Consider the following 19,559-nt stretch of genomic DNA (forward strand, 5'->3'; position numbering starts at 1 on the left):
CACAAATCACAGAGAGGGCTGAGGGGGATAGCGGCCTTCACACATAGTTCTGGAGAGATATGATTGCCAGCCAAGGCCGGCTAGGGAGCCGAATTCTGATAATGCAGGTGTTGTTTTGGAACAGGCTGCTTGTTTTTTCAACAGCCTTCAGTCTCACTGGGAAACCATTCAATAAATCCAATAATCCAAATTCATTAGTTACCGTCCTCACTGAGCAGAACCGTACCTTATCTCCAGATCGAACCCCTCTCACCTGCTACTCCCCAAGTCTACGGCTCAGGTTCATCAGGCTTTGAGTCTGAGTCTGTACCATTCTGGTCAGCCCATCCACCTGGGCCGGCAGCCTCTGCAGATGTCGAACTGCCGTCCAGGTTTTCTTGATTTCACGGTAAATCAGGTATCCTCCAAGCCCAAACAGAAAAGATACCGCTACCAGATAGCCAAATATGTAAGCGTCTTCCACGTCTTCCACCTCTAGGGCCGAGAAGCACACAGGTCTCCACGAGCTCCAAGAGTCGATGACGTATCCAACCGGGTCTGTTCCACTCGGACACGCAGGCTCCCCTTTCCCAGATCTCATAGATCTTATAGATGATCCGTAATATAGCACCCCTCGGTGACGGAACGAGGTACGTTTGCCTTTTGTGATTTAGTTGTTGTGATAATTGTAAGTTTCCTGTTGATGATGTATTGTAAATAAATTGTTTTTTTTGTATCTGTTTTTAAGTTTTCACGGTGCACAATGAAGTGGAAATAAAGAGTTGAAGCACCTGTCGAGACTCCCGTTTATTGACCCAGGGGCAGCTACAGTGAAAACTCGACCATCGGAAGAGTAAGGCTTCAGCTAAGAAAATCAACGTTATTGCACAAGTATTTGATAACGGCGGTCCGGCCCAGTGTACGCCCCTTTCGCGCACCGGCGAGCTCAGCCAATGGACGGTATTTGTTACGCTTCTAGTTCAAGCGAACTGGGTAGCGATACATAAGAGACTGGTGATAAAGCCTATGATTAAGTGCTTAATGTTTAGGGTTTGAATGTGTTTTATAATGTATTCCTTTTCTCCTTTTTGGGGTTGAAGGGTAAAGTTATATTGATTAAAATATTTGTAGTTTATTGTTGTGGTTTAATGTCGAATTTTAGTATTGTTTGGTGAATTTGGAAATTGTAAACTAAAGGGTAAATGAGGTAAAATGTCCATTAAAAATCAAGTTTTAGATAATACTGCCGACCAACCAAGCAGGTCCAGCTCCCGTCAAAGAGTTTTGACCGAGAAGGGTCAGGAGCTGCGTAGAGAGAGAGCCGAACAACATGAAAGGTCTTTTATGAAGGAATATGATGTGTGGAAACAAACAGCTCGAGATTCCAGGACGAAATTGAAGCGATTTTGTACAGTGAATGACCTTAATGTAATCCAGCAGAATTTAAAAACTAATTATGATTTAGTATGTCAGTCCTATGAGCCCATCAGGCGTAACTGCACTGCCACACCAGACATTATTAAGAAAATGGATGCTTGTTTCTCTCACCGCCGAAATCGGCGAACTTGTAGTTAAAAGAAAGGAAACTATTGAAGAAGTTTTTAATGATGAATTGGAGAAAGAACGAGTGAGGATGACCCTAAATAAAGGGGAGTATGGGTCCATTTTTGGAGGTACAGATACAGAGACTGTGATTTCTGAAATGTCGGTAGCTTGTCCTCCTTCCTCCCATTCAGTGGTTTCAAGTAAATTAGCAGAGGCTGAGGCAGAGTTCGCTGTTAAGGTGGAACAGGCAAAGGCGGTGAGAAAAATTCAAGCTCAACAAATGAAAATGTGCAAATTGGAGAATGAATGGAAATTAGAAGAAGCGAAGATGCTGGCTGAAATTAAACAGAAGGAAGTTGAAATGCGTTTCAAACAAGAGGAGGAGAAGCTGCGGTTAAAACAAATAGAAGCAGAAAATGATGTGGAGGTGGCAGTGGCGCGTTTGAGGGCTTATAGGGATTTAGAAGACGGTTTGAGGAATCAGGGAGAAAAGGGTGATCAAGGAGATATCCGGTCTAGTCACCAAGGGAAGGATATCGGGGATCCATCAAATTCAGGGGTTGTACCGCTTCAATCTCAACAGACATTAATCGGAGTTAAAAATCAGGAGACAGCTGACTTAGCTCAAGCCATTGCGGGTTCCTTGAGCATGTGTCACCTGTCTCCCCCCGACTTGGCAACCTTTTCCGGGGACCCCTTGAAATTTATTGACTGGAAGATCTCCTTTATGACTCTTATTGGTAAGAAACCCCTCCCAGTCTGTGAAAAAATGTTATATTTGAAACATTACCTTGTAGGGGAGGCACGCAAGGCTGTGGAGGGATTTTTTTATAGAAATTCTGAGGATGCCTATCACAGTGCTTGGACATTGTTAGAGGAGAGATATGGAAATCCATCTATCGTCCAGAGAGCTCTCCGAGAAAGGCTTATGAAATGGCCTAGGATCAGTGAAAATGATCCCTTGGCCCTTAGAGATTTTGTGGATTTTTTAAAGGGGTGTGCTGAGGCTATGCCTTATGTCAAGGGATTGGACATTTTGAACGATTGTGAGGAAAATCATAAATTGCTTAAGAAGTTACCGGAGTGGATTGTACGTAAATGGGGTAGGTTTGTTGTTGATGAGTTAGATGCATCCGGTAATTATCCAGGCTTTTTGCATTTTGTGGATTTCCTGCAAAAGGAGGTCCGTATTGTATGCAATCCTATTGTTTCCCCTTTCTTATTGAACTCTAAGGCAGCGGAAGATAAGTCAAAGCGAGTCAGTACCTTTAATACGAGCTCTCAAAGTGATGCCCCCCCTTTTGAAACAAATGTAACAAATGGTTCTAAATCAAGAATATCTTGTTTGGTTTGTGAAAATGAAACGCACGGTGTAGCAAGATGTCCCATCTTCGCAGAGAAAACAATTGATGATAAGAGAACCTTTATTCGAGAGAACCGACTCTGTTTTGGTTGTTTGTGGGGGGGGCACGTTATGAGGAATTGCAGGAGGCGGCACACGTGTGCTACTTGTGGACGGCGTCATCCAACCTGTTTGCATAGCGAGAGTGACAATTCGTCTGCCACAGCACTGGAGCCACACCTCTCTCCGGGGGTGGATGACGCCGGTCAGGAGGTACGTAGTGTATCGTCTCATGCTGTGACTAAGGGCCTTCCTTCCACATCTAATATCGTGCCAGTGTTCCTGTCATCGGTGGAAGAACCACGTAGGGAGGTGCTCACTTATGCCTTACTTGACCCACAGAGTGATACAACCTTTATCTTGGAGGATTTAGTTAGCAAGTTACATGTAAATATGCAACCAGTACAATTAAAACTGAGCACAATGACAGCTGTTGACACCGTGATTAAAAGTGGGATTTCACATGGTTTGCAAATTAGAGGAGTTCATTCCGAAGCCTATACTAAATTGCCTAAGGTTTATTCGAGGGATTTTATTCCGGTGGATAGATCTCATATTCCAACTGATAGTACCGCTCTGCAGTGGCCTCATTTGAAGCATTTGGCTGGTAAGCTGTTGCCATTGCAAGAATGTGAAGTTGGATTGCTTGTGGGTTATGATTGTACGTCAGCATTGGTACCGTTGGAGGTTGTTAGAGGGGGTGAGAACGAACCCTTCGCGCAAAGAACGGTACTCGGATGGAGTATAACCGGGTCCTCCAACCCACTTTTTTATCGGCAAGGAAATCAGAGCTTTGTGCATCGAGTTACGGCAAGAGAGGTGTTCGCACCACCCGGTAGTGATATTCTTAAGGTTCTTGAGTCGGACTTTAATGAGAAGTCCTATAAAGATCAGTGCGTTTCTCAGGAGGATATGCTTTTTATACAACTTCTCCGTGATAATATATGGCAAAGAGAGGATGGACATTATGAGCTCCCCCTGCCCTTTAAGAGTAATATACCCCCCATATTGCCAAATAATAAGGGCGTAGCTATTGCTCGTTTACAGCATTTGAAGAGGAAACTAAGGGCTAATCAGCAGTATTATGATCATTATCAGACCTTTATGGAGGAAATCCTCAAAAGGGGTAATGCAGAGTTAGCCCCCCCACTATGTGAGGGAGAAGTAGTGTGGTATATACCGCATCATGGTGTATACCACTCGCAGAATCTGGAGAAGTTGAGGGTGGTTTTTGATTGCTCAGCAAGGTTTCGGGGAGTTTCATTAAATGATGTTCTATTGACTGGTCCTGACTTGATTAACTCTTTGATAGGAGTCCTTTGTCGCTTTCGGAAAGAAAATGTAGCTGTGGTATGCGACATCGAAAGGATGTTTCATCAATTCTTTGTTCCCCCGGCAGCGCGGAACTATTTGAGGTTCCTGTGGTGGGGTGGTGCAGATCTGGAAGCGGAACCGCAAGAATATCGGATGACAGTTCACCCCTTTGGCGCTACTTCATCCCCTGGGTGCGCTAATTTTGGCCTCAAGTATCTGGCCCAGAAACATAAGGTGGATTATCCTTTGGCATCGGCTTTCATTGAGAAGAATTTTTATGTAGATGACGGCCTAACTAGTGTTCCTTCTGTTAAGGATGCAGAGGATTTGATTATAGAAGCACGGGAGTTATGTAAGAAAGGGGGCCTACGTCTGCATAAATTTAACTCAAACAGATTGGAGGTACTGGATTGTGTTGACGCTTCTGAGAGAGCGACGAAGGCTGGAAGCTTGCATCTTGGTTTAGATGAGCCGTTAATAGGACGTGCTTTGGGCATCCAGTGGTCAATAGAACAAGATAGTTTTAGTTTTGATGTAAACCTTAAGAATCAGCCTTCTAGTCGTCGTGGCATTCTCTCAGTTATCGCCTCTATATACGATCCGCTCGGGTTTATTTCCCCCGTTACCTTATGCGGAAAGCGTATTCTGCAGGATTTGTGTCGACAGGGTGCTGGATGGGATGAGCCTCTTCCTGAGGATTTAGGCTCTCGATGGGAGGAGTGGAAAGGGGACTTGCCCAAATTGCAAGAAATTATAATACCCAGATGTTATCATCCGCCAGATTTTAAATCTATTGTTCGGATAGAGTTGCATCATTTTTCAGACGCCAGTAGCGTCGGTTATGGCGCATGTTCATATGTGAGGTACATTAATAACGACAGAGAGGTTTACTGTAGCCTAGTGATGGCTAAAGCAAGAGTAGCACCCACGAAGCTCCTGAGTATACCTAGAATGGAGCTTTCTGCTGCTGTGGTTTCCGCCAGAATGAGTGCCATGTTGAGGGTTGAACTGGAAATGAAAATCAATGAGGAATTTTTTTGGACAGATTCCCAAGTGGTATTGGCCTATATTAATAATGACGTGAGAAGGTTTCATGTATTTGTGGCAAATAGACTCCAAGTAATAAAGGGAGAAACAAACTGTAGCCAGTGGCATTTTGTTGATACATCTGAAAATCCAGCTGATCATGCCTCCAGGGGTTTAAATGCTTCTGGCCTTTTATCAACTAACTGGATGATGGGACCAAGTTTTTTGTGGCAGCATGAGCTGAAGTTAACATCCCCTCCTTCCGCTGTGCTGTTGGTGCATGATCCAGAAGTGAGGGCAGCACAAGTGAATGTGGCGATTACAAGCGATTGCGATGATATGCTTGATAGGTTGAGCCGATTTTCCTCTTGGATACGGCTCCTTAAGGTGGTGGCGAGAATCAGGAGGATGACATCCAGACAAAGGCATGATAGTGATCACATTACGGTAGAGGAAATTGAGAGCGCGACGGAAGTGGTAGTTAGACTTGTCCAGCAACAAGCCTTCTCCGAAGAGAGAAGAACGTTGGAGAAGGGGGATAGTCTTCCCCACTCCAGTCCCCTTTTTCGTTTCAATCCTATTTTGGATAAGGGAATTCTTAGGGTTGGTGGGAGGTTGAGGCAGTCATCTCTCAGTCAAGGGTTGAAACACCCAATTATTCTTCCTAAGAGTTCACACATTACCGAGCTTGTGCTTCTTCATTTTCATGAGAGGATTTGTCACCAAGGTCGAAGCCAGACTCAAATGGAACTTCGAGCAAATGGGTTTTGGGTCATTGGTGGGAGTAAATCCACTGCTAGGTTGATACATCATTGTGTGACTTGTAGGAAGCTTCGACGTCCGGCAGAGGAGCAGCAGATGGCTGAGCTCCCGGAGGCACGGGTGGAGGCCTCAGCACCATTCACATATTGTGGGATGGACGTGTTTGGTCCCTTTATTATTAAAAGGGCACGCACGGAACACAAGAGGTACGGATTGATTTTTACTTGTCTTTCCTCAAGGGCTATTCACATTGAGACGTTGGAAGATTTGTCAACGGATGCGTTTATAAACGCTTTAAGATGTTTTATCAGCCTCAGGGGGGCTGTACGTCAGCTTTATTGTGATCATGGCACAAATTTTGTGGGGGCTAGGAACGAGTTTAAGAAGGCTTTGAAACAGTGTGATCCCAAGAAATTGGAGGCTTATCTGGCAAATAAACAGTGTGAATTCATTTTTAGTGCGCCAGCGGCGAGTCATGCGGGTGGCGTTTGGGAGCGGCAAATTCGAACCGTGCGGAATGTTTTGAATGCCACGCTTTGTGTCTGTCCAGGTAGGCTCGATGATTTCTCACTTCGAACACTCTTTTATGAGGCTATGGCTATAGTGAATAGCCGCCCCTTGAATGTGGACGGTATCAATGATCCCAGATCATTGGAACCTTTGACACCTAATCATCTTATTTTGATGAAGTCTCAGATTGCCCTTCCTCCTGCTGGGAAATTTGTAAGAGAGGATGTATATGCAACGAAACGATGGCGACGAGTGCAATACTTGACTGAGCAGTTTTGGGGACGCTGGAAGAGGGAATATTTATTGAATATTTCCCTGCGTCAGAAATGGCATAAGCCTCGGCGCAACCTTAAAACAAACGACATTGTCATCGTCATTGAGGATACACTTCCGAGGAATCAGTGGCAGTTGGGGCGAGTGGTGGAGACCATTCAAGGAACTGATAAGTTGGTTCGTAGGGTTAGGGTTCAAGTCACAGATCGGAGGCTGCATGGGAAATCGGACCCCCCTTTTAGGACCGTCATCCTTGAGAGACCCATCCAGAAGTTAGTGTTGTTGCTTGGAAATGAATGATTGGAAAATTTGATTCCTTATTTTAGTTGTGAGACAGTTCGGTGTCAGAGTTTTAACTGTTTGTGAATCATGTATAATTCGATTGATTATGAATTTATCGTGGTATGATTGGGGGGAGTGTAATTGACACCGAATTGTCTTGGAGTGGCCACAGGAGGCGGTGTGTGTGGTGGAGAGGAGGTGAAGGACCAGCAAAAGGGAATTAGGTTTTATGGCCCTCACCTGCTTTCTGTTGGCATGCGTTGCCTCATTTTCGTTTGTTTGGTGTGGCGTGGTGTCCGGTTTCCCCGTGGCTTCTTTTTCCTTGTTGGATGTTTGCTTGGTGAGTTGTCGGTTTGAATTTTTATCTTCGTTTCTTCTGAATTGTATGGATCGTATTTAAGGATTTTTATTGTTTATTATTAGTCTTAAGGTGACGGGCAGCCTTATAGCTGATCCGTAATATAGCACCCCTCGGTGACGGAACGAGGTACATTTGCCTTTTGTGATTTAGTTGTTGTGATAATTGTAAGTTTCCTGTTGATGATGTATTGTAAATAAATTGTTTTTTTTTGTATCTGTTTTTAAGTTTTCACGGTGCACAATGAAGTGGAAATAAAGAGTTGAAGCACCTGTCGAGACTCCCGTTTATTGACCCAGGGGCAGCTACACATCCAGTGTCCCCTTGGGTCCTGTGGATGGGAGTGTCGTCACACTGGAAGAGACCAATCCCATTCCATCACAGGATAAAGGTGGTCAGCGGGGGGGTAGATCCTGTATGACTCCCTCGGTGTACAACACACATTCATTCGTCTCTTTATTGAAAATATGGTGGCTCCTTCCACCTTTTCCCCCATATCTCCGCAGACCTACTATAAAATAAGATGCTCATATGGAACATCAGTGGACCCTAACCCGAGTCCTGCAGTTACATTATCAGTCCTCTGAGGATTTCCCATATTTCTTTGCTTTCAAACCTTTTGTCTTTCCAATAGATTGAAATGCTGATGTCACCTTAGTCACTGTTAAACAGCATCCACCTTTAGCTCTGCCATCTGTGTCTCAACCAAGTCATCAACATGACCCTCAGAGTCAGTCTGCCGTTATACAGCATCATCAGGCCTTACCTGTTTAACTGTATAAGGTGCATCACCTGCACGGAGGCGTGTCTGCTTTGTGAATTATATTCTGCTTTATTTTGTCACCTGTTTATACACCTTGTTATTCTTGTCCCACATCATTTTCTGTCCTAACCCTGTTAGATTGTTGCACCATCAGCCCAATATAGACTGACAGAGCGCTGCAGCTGCAGCCTAACATTGTTCAGTGAAGCTCCGCTGATTGAATTACAGGCTGTGACGCTGCAGAGAATAATTTAACTTTCAGTTTCGACCTCATTCATGAAAAAATGGCGTCCGTCTAAAACTTGATTACAGAGCTGATCTGATCGGAGGAGACAGACAGAGCTTCACTGGAGGTTTGTAAAAACCTTAAAAACCAAATAAAACCGGAGCTGCTCGGCGGAAGGTCTCGGGTTAGTTTCCAGCTGTCCGCGAGTGTTACCGGAGTCTCTGCATCACAGCTTCACCATGCTGGGAGAAACGGGACCGGAGTGGCTGTCCGAGGAAGTGAAAACAGGAGTGAGTATGAATCTGATTTCATGTTTCTGAGCTCTTACAGTCCTGCAGACTTTCTGAGCTCGCAGCTAAATCACTGACTCAGGATCAGCGGGATTCACTCTGAACTTTACTTTCTCCTTGTTCACAGACGACCATCATCGCCATCGAGTTTGATGGTGGGGTCGTGCTCGGGTCCGACTCCCGCGTGTCTGCTGGGTACGTTTCTGAGTTTGTGCCTGCGCGCACGCGCACGTTTGCATTTTCTCCACAATCCCATCATTACTACACCCTATCAAACATAAATCCAAACGTTGGTTGTTACTTGTTATTATAACATAAATGATTGTTTCGGGTCTTCTGAAGTCGCTCCTTGTCTTTGTTTCAGTCTCTCACAAACACAGTTACAGTCACTCTCTCCCTCCATCCTCCACGCAGGGCCTCTGTGGTGAACAGGGTGATGAACAAACTGTCTCCCCTCCATGAGAAGATCTACTGCGCTCTGTCAGGATCTGCAGCAGATGCTCAGACCATCGCTGAGATCGTCAACTACCAGCTGGATGTGCACAGGTAAACACAGCAAGTAGTAACTGAAGGACGATGGACAATGAATTACCACTAGATGTGTTAGATAAATATTTTGTTTATTCTAAAAGATGATATATTACTGTTACAGCAGCCAATTGAACTGAAAATACAGAAAGAGCTCAAATACAGTCTAATGTGCCAATAAGGAGTTCATATCTAAACTGAATGCTACGGCATTAGTCGACGGGTCATATTCTAAAACCTGAGTGATTTTGTAGCTGCACTTTACTACCGGAAGATATGGGGGCAGTATTGCCTCCATTGTCTGCCAATAACAACAATACCAACGAAGAAGAACCTAACAAGAACAGTAGTGGTGTGCGATACTGCAAATTCTGGTATTGATCCAATACCAAGTAAATACAGGGCCAGTATTGCCAATACCAGTACTGATCTTTGGAAACCAGGGACCTGCACTACGAAGAGAGTTCAGGGGAAACTTTTGGTTATCTGGAGTCACTTATCCTAACACTGGCAATCAGGATAAACAATGGTTATCAACGTAAATTAATTGGTTAACATAGTTAATTACTGGTTTGTCCTGCAGGTTAACATGAAAGGATGGTGTTGGCAGCATCTAGCCAATCCAAAAGAGGCGATTCAGGGGTCATGTGACTCCTTGCACAGAAAATACTTGAGAGGGAATGGCGTCTCACTAAATTAGAAGATGCTCATTTAGCCTGGAAAAAGAGTTTGTTGCTCTATAAAAAAGCCCTCCGTAAAGCTAGGACATCTTACTATTCATCATTAATTGAAGAAAATAAGAACAACCCCAGGTTTGTTTTCAGCACTGTAGCCAGGCTGACAAAGAGTCAGAGCTCTGTAGAGCCGAGTATTCCTTTCACGTTAACTAGTAGTGACTTCATGGATTTCTTTACAAATAAAATTTTAGACATTAGAGAAAAAATTATTCATAACCATCTCAAAGATTATTCTTCATGTTCGGCTGCTTTCAGCACTGCTGGTATTTGTTTAGACTCTTTGGCTCCAGTTGATCTTTCAGAGTTAACTTCAATAGTTACTTCCTCCAAACCAGCAACATGTTTATTAGATCCCATTCCTACTAGACTGTTCAAAGAAGTCTTTCCAATTATTGATGCTTCAATCCTAAAAATGATCAATCAGTCTTTATTAGTTGGCTGTGTACCACAGACCTTCAAGGTGGCTGTAATTAAACCTCTACTTAAAAAGCCATCAGTGACCCAGCTGTCTTAGCTAATTATAGGCCAATCTCCAACCTTCCTTTTCTCTCAAAGATTCTTGAAAGAGTAGTTGTAAAACAGCTCACTGATCATCTGCAGAGGAACGGTTTATTTGAAGAGTTTCAGTCAGGTTTCAGAATTCATCACAGTACAGAAACAGCATTAGTGAAGGTTACCAATGATCTTCTTACAGCCTCTGACAGTGGACTCATCTCAGTTCTTGTCCTGTTGGACCTCAGTGCAGCTTTGATACTGTTGACCATAACATTTTATTACAGAGATTAGAGCTTGCTATAGGTATTAAAGGTACTGCACTGCAGTGGTTTGAATCATATTTATCTCATAGACTCCAATTTGTTCATGTAAATGGGGAGTCTTCTTCAGACAGTAAGGTTAATTATGGAGTTCCACAGGGTTCTGTGCTAGGACCAATTTTATTTACATTATACATGCTTCCCTTAGGCAGTATTATTAGAAAGCACTGCATCAATTTACATTGTTATGCAGATGATACTCAGCTTTACCTATCAATGAAGCCAGATGACACACATCAATTAGTTAAACTGCAGGAATGTCTTAAAGATATTAAGGCCTGGATGACCTCTAATTTCCTGCTTCTAAATTCAGATAAAACTGAAATTCTTGTTCTCGGCCCCACAAATCTTAGAAACATGGTGTCTAACCAGATACTTACTCTGGATGGCATTACTTTGGCCTCCAGTAACACTGTGAGAAATCTTGGAGTCATTTTTGACCAGGATATGTCCTTCAATGCACATATTAAACAAATATGTAGGACCACTTTTTTGCATTTGTGCAATATTAAATCTAGAATAGAATTTAAAATCCTTCTCCTCACATACAAGGTCTTGAATAATCAGGCCCCATCTTATCTCAAAGACCTCATAGTCCCATATCACCCCAACAGAGCACTTCGCTCTCAGACTGCTGGCTTACTTGTGGTTCCTAGGATACTTAAGAGTAGAATGGGAGGCAGAGCCTTCAGCTTTCAGGCGCCTCTTCTGTGGAACCAGCTTCCAGCTTGGATTCGGGAGACAGACACCCTCTCTATTTTTAAGATTAGGCTTAAAACTTTCCTTTATGATCAAGCTTATAGTTAGGGCTGGATCAGGTGACCCTGAACCATCCCTTAATTATGCTGCTATAGGCCTAGGCTGCTGGGGGGTTCACATAATGCACTGTTTCTTTTCATTCACCTTATTTACTTTGTTTATACTCCACTCTGCATTTAATCATTAATTGATATTAATCTCTGGCTCTCTTCCACAGCATGTCTTTCCCTCCCCTCAGCCCAACCGGTCGCGGCAGATGACCCCCCCTCCCTGAGCCTGGTTCTGCTGGAGGTTTCTTCCTGTTAAAAGGGAGTTTTTCCTTTCCACTGTCACCAAGTGCTGCTCATAGGGGGTCGTTTTGACTGTTGGGTTTTGTCTGTATTATTGTAGGGTCTTTACCCACAATACAAAGCGCCTTGAGGCGACAGTTTGTTGTGATTTGGCGCTATATAAATAAAATTGAATTGAATTGAATATTGGGCATGGGTCCGGCCAGAACCGTCACTCGGTACAGGTTCGGACCGAGGTCCGCCATTTGGGGATGCCTGGTCTAGAGCGAGGAACCACCAGCAGATTTTGGTCAGAAGACCTCAGCGTGTGTTATATATGGGTGTAAGAGCTCAAACTGGAATCTGAACTTTATGGGGAGCCAGTGCAGAGATGACAAGATAGGTGTCACATGAGACCACTTAGGGGATCCATTAAGTAGCCACCCAGCAGCATTTTGAACCATCTGCAGGCGATCCAAAGATGATTTACCGAGACTGATGCAAATCCAATCTCAGGCTGACCCAGAGATGCCCACCCATGTCCTTAACCTGTCAAATAAAATGTTATGATCGACTGTGTCAAATGCTGCTGTTAAGTCCGGGAGTATGAGAACAGAGTATTCACCTGCATCGCTTTTCATTAAAATATCGTTATACACTCTAAGAATAGCAGTTCCATTTAGGGATGTGCGATATTGATTAAAAATAATATCTCAATATTTTTTGTATAATTTTGTCTAACAATAATAAATGATGTTTTGCTTTATTAAAAATGTGTTCCTAAAAGAAGTGCAAGCTGGTAAAATATAAGACTAAATCAGTGTTTTTGACACATTAACTTCTGCAAGTTTTTCAAAAGCAATCGCTCAATACGGAAGACTTAACAGAATGGAAAAAAATTAAAAAGAGGCTGTTATAGCAAAAAAAAACTCTTTATATTTCTCATACTCATTGATGGAACAGGTTAGCTGTTGAGCTATCCGCTTTCTTACAAAGTCTGCAAACTGCCGTCTTTTGATCAATGTCTGTCTTTTCAAATCCAAACCACCTCCTCACCTAGGAGTTAAATCTAAGGCGGTAGACTGCGAGGCTGGCGATGTCTGAATTTCTTCCCTGGTGCAGTGTGTTCACTCATTTCTAGCTTTAGGTGTGTTGTTTAGGCAGCTATGCTAGCACACAGTATGGGCACTCTCAATGTGCACACGCAGCAGCCTATACAAAAGCATGAAATAGTGAACACATGGAGCCGAGGTGTTTTGATTGTTGTTTTTTCCCCCAGTCATTAGCATACTTAATAACGTCACTCGCACGTCGTTAACACGGCAATTAAGACATTATCGTAGATGATATATATCGCACACCCCTAGTTCCAGTAGAGTGCAGGTGATGAAACCCAGACTAAAACTTATCGAGTATATTATATCCATCCATCCATCCATTCTCTTCCGCTTATCCGGGGCCGGGTCGCGGGGCAGGAGCCTAAGCAGAGAAGCCCAGGCTTCCCTCTCCCCAGCCACCTCCTCCAGCTCATCCGGAGGGACCCCAAGGCTTTCCCAGGCCAGCCAAGAGATACAATCTCTCCAGCGTGTCCTGGGTCTACCACGGGGCCTCTTCCCAGTGGGACATGCCCGGAACACCTCACCCAAGAGGCGGCCAGGAGGCATCCTAATCAGATGCCCGAGCCACCTCAACTGGCTCCTCTTGATGTGGAGGAGCAGCGGCTCTACTCTGAGCCCCTCCCAGATGGCCGCACTCCTCACCTTATCTCTAAGGGAGAGGCCAGCCACCCTTCGAAGGAAACTCATTTCTGCCGCTTGTATTCGCGATCTTATTCTTTTGGTCACTACCCAACGCTCGTGACCATAGGTGAGGGTAGGAACGTAGATCGACCGTTAAATTGAGAGCTTCGCTTTTACACTAAGCTCCCTCTTCACCACGACAGACCGGTGCAGCGTCCGCATCACTGCAGAAGCAGCCCCGATCCGTCTGTCGATCTCCCGCTCCCTTCTCCCGTCACTCGTGAACAAGACCCTGAGATACTTAAACTCCTCCACATGGGGCAAGAACTCTTTTCTGAGCCGGAGATGGCACTCCACCCTTTTCCGGCTGAGGACCATGGCCTCAGACTTAGAGGTGCTGATTCCGGCCATTTCACACTCGGCTGCGAACCGTTCCACTGCGAGCTGGAGGCCCCCCCCCTGATGAAGCCAACAGAACCGCATCATCCGCAAAAAGCAGAGATGAGACTCTGAGGCCACCAAGGAAGAAGCCTTCCGCCACCTGGCTACGCCTAGAAATTCTGTCCATAAAAATTATGAACAGAATCGGTGACAAAGGGCAGCCCTGACAGAGTACAACACCCACAGGAAACGAATCCGACTTATTACCGGCTATACGGACCAAGCCACCTTATCGTGGTGGAGGGGTTTGTGTGTCCCAGTGATCCCAGGAGCTATGTTGTCTGGGGGCTTGTCCCCCTGGTAGGGTCTCCCATGGCAAACTGGTCCTGGGTGAGGGTCCAGACAAAGAGCGGTTCAGAAGACTCCTATGTTCGTAACAGCAAGGGAACAGTTTACCCTGCTCGGGATAGGGTTACCGGGGCCCCACCCTGCAGCCAGGCCTGGGGAGGGAGCTCGAGGGAGAGCGTCTGGTGGCCAGGCATTAGCCCGTGGTGCTTAGCTGGGCGCAGCCCTAAGAGGTTACATGGGCCCGCCCTCCTGTAGGCCCACCACCCACAGGAGGTGTCGTAGGGGTCGGGTGCAGTGTGTGTCGGGCGGTGGCCGAGGGCAGAGGCCCTGGCGGACCGATCCCCGGCTATCGAAACTGGCTATTGGGTATATTATATTTAGCTAAATAACATTTAACTGTTTGGCCACAACATTTTCTAAGATTTTTGATATAAAAGTCAGCTTTGAAATTGGTCTAAAATTCTGAGGGAGAGAAGGATCAGCATTAGGCTTTTTAAAAAGGGGATGAATAACACCCTGTTTAAAATACTGGAGACACTAACCAGTGACCTGTTAATTATTGTTAACACACATGGACCAAGGGTGCAGAAAACCACCTTAAATAGAAATGTGGGTAATACATCAGTTGAACAAGAAGAGGTTTCATGCTATGAACCACATTTAGGGGATCTTTTAATGATATCAGTGAAAAGTTCTCCAGGATTGAAGGCCAAGCTGGAAATAAGGCAGGAGAAGATAGAAGGATTTATGTTAGCTCTGATATCATTAACGTTCCCAATGAAAATGTATGAGTAGTTTTCTTAATCTTCATTAGTCTGAATGGCTGTGGCAGGAGAAGCAGGTGTAACAATCTGTTTGATTGTGTCAAATAGCAGTTTTTGGATTTCGTCTACTGTTAGAAATTAACTGAGAGAAATAAGCAGCCCTTATGTGGCCCAGGTCAGGTGGAAGGCCCAACCTACCACACAGTCCAAAAGGAACTGCCGTAGGCGGGCATTCAGTGAAATACAAATAAAACTTTATTCACAATATAAAAAAACAAGTCTCTGGGTACACTCCAAGTTAAACAACAAACATTAAAAACCATGTACCGATCAATAAGATAAAAAAAAAAAAACACTAAGAAGATGAAAAAAACGTAATAAAAACCCACGGCTGCTTCAGTCGCCAGCCGTCCTGTCATAAAAGGGAAAAAAAACAACAATTACGCTGGGAGAGGTACAATATATTCTACAGTTAGTGCAGACCCTGCTACACACAATAAAAACACAGGTTAACTTAAACCTCCATGCAAAAAAGGGCAATTCCACTAAACTAATTCACCGCTACGAATGCACAAGAGGAGGCTAAACAAGCAAAAAAGGACTTATAAAAGAAAGGGTCTTGCACTAATTTCCCCTCGCTCCTCTGCGTATTTCCCAATGATAGGAAAAAGTAAAATAAAATAAAACCATAAATTCACATGATGCTCATCCACACAGTCTACAGCAGCATCATAAAACAACAAGGGCGAAAACACTGGCAGGACAACACCAGGCAAGGCAAAACAGCAGCGTAGTATTCTGTACTTGTCTCCGATTTGAGAATCCACCCGAACGGGAATAAAACGGAATGGCGCCGCTCACCACAACATCACCTGGTGTGTGAGATTCACACTTCCTTAAATACAAGGACAATGAACTTTTCTTTCAACTACCAGCGAAAGGAAAAGGACCCGCTGCATACGTTAGGGATAAATTGCTCCGACGTATGCCAATGCTCCCGAGATTTCGCCACAGACGCCATGATGATCGGCACCTGTGCTTATAAAAAGAGGGCCCCGCCCACCAAGGGCGGGCACTAGCCTCAGGTCACACCCATTACACTTACATCCTTCACCATGCTAGGAAAAGAAAATATAAGTTACTTTAAATGAAATAATTGCACTTGGAGCTTTGTTGTTTACCGCAGGCCGGGTCGCGGGGCTGCAGCCTAAGAGGAGAAGCCCAGACCTCCCTCTCCTCAGCCACCTCCATCAGCTCATTTTGGGGGACCCAGATCAGCTGAGAGATATAATCTCTCCAGTGTGTCCTGGGTCTGCCCAGAACATCTCACTCAAAAGGCACCCAGGAGGTATGTGGAGGAACAGCGGCTCTACTTGGAGCCCCTTCCGAATGGCTGCACTCCTCATCCTGTCTGTAAGGTTGAGGCCAGCCATCCTTCAGTGGAAGCTCATTTCTGCTGCTAGTATCCACTATCTCATTCTTTCGGTCACTACCCAAAGCTCATGACCATAGGTGAGGGTAGTGAAGGAATTTAAATAATAAGAGTGTGTGCTGCTTAAGCCTTTAGGTTTCTGTGTGTTCGTTTACCGAACAGGAATGACACCAAACAGGAATAAGGAGTCCAATTATTAAATTTAATAAAACCATTTCAAACAGTTTACAGATATCTCGGTCAGACTGCATGCCATGAGATGGCAATGAAGTACTGGCACATTCTAATTCAGCTTACAGTTTCATATAGTCACAGCTTATCAGTCTTGGTTACATCATTTACAAAACAGAATGTGGAAAACAGAGAATTTCAACAGCAGGGTGACCTCGAAGTCTCCATTTCTATCATTGTGTAGTCTTCATCAGTGTGGTTCATTGTACAGTCAGAACACAAAGTTCATGATGACACAGAACATTATAAGCTTCTGTATTTGTAATCAGTTGTGTTTATCTTCCAATCAAATTTCTCAGCTCCTTCTTCACTATGACAGACCGGTACAGCGTCCGCATCACTGCAGACGTAGCCCCAATCCGTCTGTCGATCTCCTGCTCCCTTCTCTCGTCATTCGTGAATAAGACTCCGAGATACTTGAACTCCTCCACCTGGGGCAGCAACCCATCCCTGAACTGGACTGGGCATTTGACCCTTTTCCGGCTGAGGACTATGGCCTCATGCCAGACACACTCACCTGGCAGGCCACCATTGATGAAGCCAACAGGACCACATCACCCGCAAAGAGCAGAGACGAGATTCTGAGGCCACCAAGGCAGAAGCTTTTCACTACTTGGCTACACCTACAAGTTCTGTCCATAAAAATTATGAGCAGAATCTGTGACAAAGGGCAGCCCTGGCAGAGTCCAACACCCACAGGAAATGAATGCGACTTATTGCCAGCAATACGGACCAAGCTCTCACTGCAGTTGTACAGGGACTGAATGGCCCGAAACAAAGGGCAGGACACCCCGTACTCCCACAGGATACCCCAAGGGATGCGGTCAAATGCCTTCTTCAAGTCCACAAAACACATGTAGACTGGATGGGTTTTATCCTCAGCAAGTCTTTAAATGAGAACTAGTTCTCAAACATTTTACCTGGTAAAATAAAGGTTTAAAAAAAAAAAAAATCCTCTCGAATGTCCACGACCAGGACGAAAACCGCATTGTTCCTCTTGGATCTGAGGTTTGACTAACGGATGGACCCTCCTTTCCAGCACCCTGGCATAGACCTTACTGGGGAGGCTGAGGAGTGCTGTCTGCTGGAGGTGGGAGTTGAAGATCTCGCAGACTGGGGCCTCTGCCAGGCGTTCCCAACACACCCTCACAATACGTTTAGGTACGCCGGGTCTGTCCATCATCCTCCCCTGCCACCTGATCCAACTCACCCCTAGGTGGAGATTAGTTGACAGCTCAGCTCCTCTCTTCACCCGAGTGTCCAGAACATACATCTGCAGATCTGATGATACGATTACAAAGTCATTAATGGACTTGCAACCCTGTCATCTACTGGTGAAAACTCTGACGTATGGGCAGCAAGCTGGGGGGATACAAGAATACCCACCCCAGCTCGCCACCTCTCACCAGGGGCAACTCCAGACTGGAACAGAGTCCAGGCCATATGTTGAGGTGAGCTTGACTATATCTAGCTGGTTTGTCCCAATAGCCAGTCTTGATACCCAAGGATCGGTTCGCCAGGGCCTCTGCCCTTGGCCACCGCCTGACACACATTACACCCAACCCTTATGATTTCTCCTGCAGGTGGTGGGCCTACAGACGGGTAGGCCCATTTTTCCTCTTTGGGGTGTGCCCAGCCAGGCACCACGGGCTAATGCCCGGCCACCAGATGGGATTTCCTGCTTTAGACCAGAGTTGCCTTTAGCCTTAAGGCAACTTTAGAATCGAGGATGTTGTGATGCAGTTTTGTAAAGTTAATCTTGTCTCTTCTGTTAGCATAGAGATAGGTGAGGATCCTCAGGTTCGCTCAGCTGCCACTCTGGTGAGAAACATCTCATACAAATACAAAGAGGAGATGTCAGCACACCTCATTGTAGCCGGCTGGGACAGAAGAAATGGAGGGCAGGTCAGTAAACACGTGTAGTTAGCTAAAAGATCACAAGTAAACATTTATGTCAATCATGTCTTACAGCTGTCTTACACTGGGTGGCTTGTGACGCTGCTTATGTGACCTTTGACCTCCAGGTGTTTGCAACTCTAAAAGGGCTCCTGACACGTCAGCCTTTTGCAGTTGGCGGTTCTGGCAGCTCGTATGTTTACGGGTTTGTTGATGCTGAGTATCGCAGAGGCATGAGCAGAGAGGAGTCACAGCAGTTTGTTGTCAACAGTAAGTTTTTTGGTTCCACAGGGTTTTTATTAACATTATTTTATTTGACTGCTTAAAATTTTTTTTCGTTATTGTCCTCCTTACCACTCGTATTAATTCCTTTATTCTTGCAGCTCTCTCTTTGGCAATGAACCGTGATGGCTCCAGCGGGGGCGTGGCCTACATCGTCACCATTGATGAACACGGCACGGAGGAGAAAGTCATTCTGGGAAATCAGCTTCCTACATTCTTTGATCAGTGACACCTTTGTTGTCCTCACAGTCCTGGCTCAGCTTTTTTTCATAGCTGTCAGCTGACTCAGTTTTTGAAACACTGAACAAAATCCAAAATTAAATAAAAGAAAATAACCCCTGTGTTTCTGTTTGATTATTAAAAGCATTTATAGAATATGCACAGTAGCCATTTTGTTAGTGTTCAAAAGGGAGAACATGCAAGCTCCACACAGAAAGGCCCCAGGCTGGATTCAAACCCAGGAACTTCTTGGTGTCAGGTGACACAAGCCAAAAACCCACACCTTCCTCCCACTGAAGACTCCTCATAGACACAGTAGCAACAGCCGCTGCCTGAAGTATTCAGTCTGAGAAACATTTCACTGATAAGTGAAAGAGTTGTTACTCTTCTTTAGGAGAGCCTTTCCTCAGAAATAACTGATACTGTTGT

General features: G+C 44.9%; 2 protein-coding genes and 1 long non-coding RNA gene across 3 annotated transcripts; all 3 read left to right on the forward strand.

Annotated features, from left to right (window-relative positions):
* Positions 1 to 595: 595 nt before the first annotated feature.
* LOC115788736 (uncharacterized) lies at positions 596 to 1,114 on the forward strand. Its single transcript, XR_004020616.1, has 2 exons — positions 596 to 629; positions 728 to 1,114. It is a non-coding gene; the product is annotated as an uncharacterized LOC115788736 (long non-coding RNA).
* Positions 1,115 to 5,098: 3,984 nt separating this feature from the next.
* LOC115788541 (uncharacterized) lies at positions 5,099 to 7,541 on the forward strand. The gene is made up of 2 exons (XM_030741603.1): positions 5,099 to 7,433; positions 7,517 to 7,541. Exon 1 carries the CDS (start codon positions 5,144 to 5,146, stop codon positions 7,109 to 7,111), a length of 1,968 nt encoding a protein of 655 aa, XP_030597463.1. The 5' UTR covers positions 5,099 to 5,143; the 3' UTR covers positions 7,112 to 7,433; positions 7,517 to 7,541.
* Positions 7,542 to 8,340: 799 nt separating this feature from the next.
* Positions 8,341 to 19,243, forward strand: psmb9a (proteasome 20S subunit beta 9a). The gene is made up of 6 exons (XM_030741841.1): positions 8,341 to 8,730; positions 8,858 to 8,925; positions 9,145 to 9,276; positions 18,509 to 18,638; positions 18,758 to 18,899; positions 19,013 to 19,243. Exons 1-6 carry the CDS (start codon positions 8,680 to 8,682, stop codon positions 19,138 to 19,140), a joined length of 651 nt encoding a protein of 216 aa, XP_030597701.1. The 5' UTR covers positions 8,341 to 8,679; the 3' UTR covers positions 19,141 to 19,243.
* Positions 19,244 to 19,559: the final 316 nt, after the last annotated feature.

This window comes from Archocentrus centrarchus, chromosome 11, assembly GCF_007364275.1.
Source record: "Archocentrus centrarchus isolate MPI-CPG fArcCen1 chromosome 11, fArcCen1, whole genome shotgun sequence".
Taxonomy (NCBI): Eukaryota; Metazoa; Chordata; class Actinopteri; order Cichliformes; family Cichlidae; genus Archocentrus; species Archocentrus centrarchus.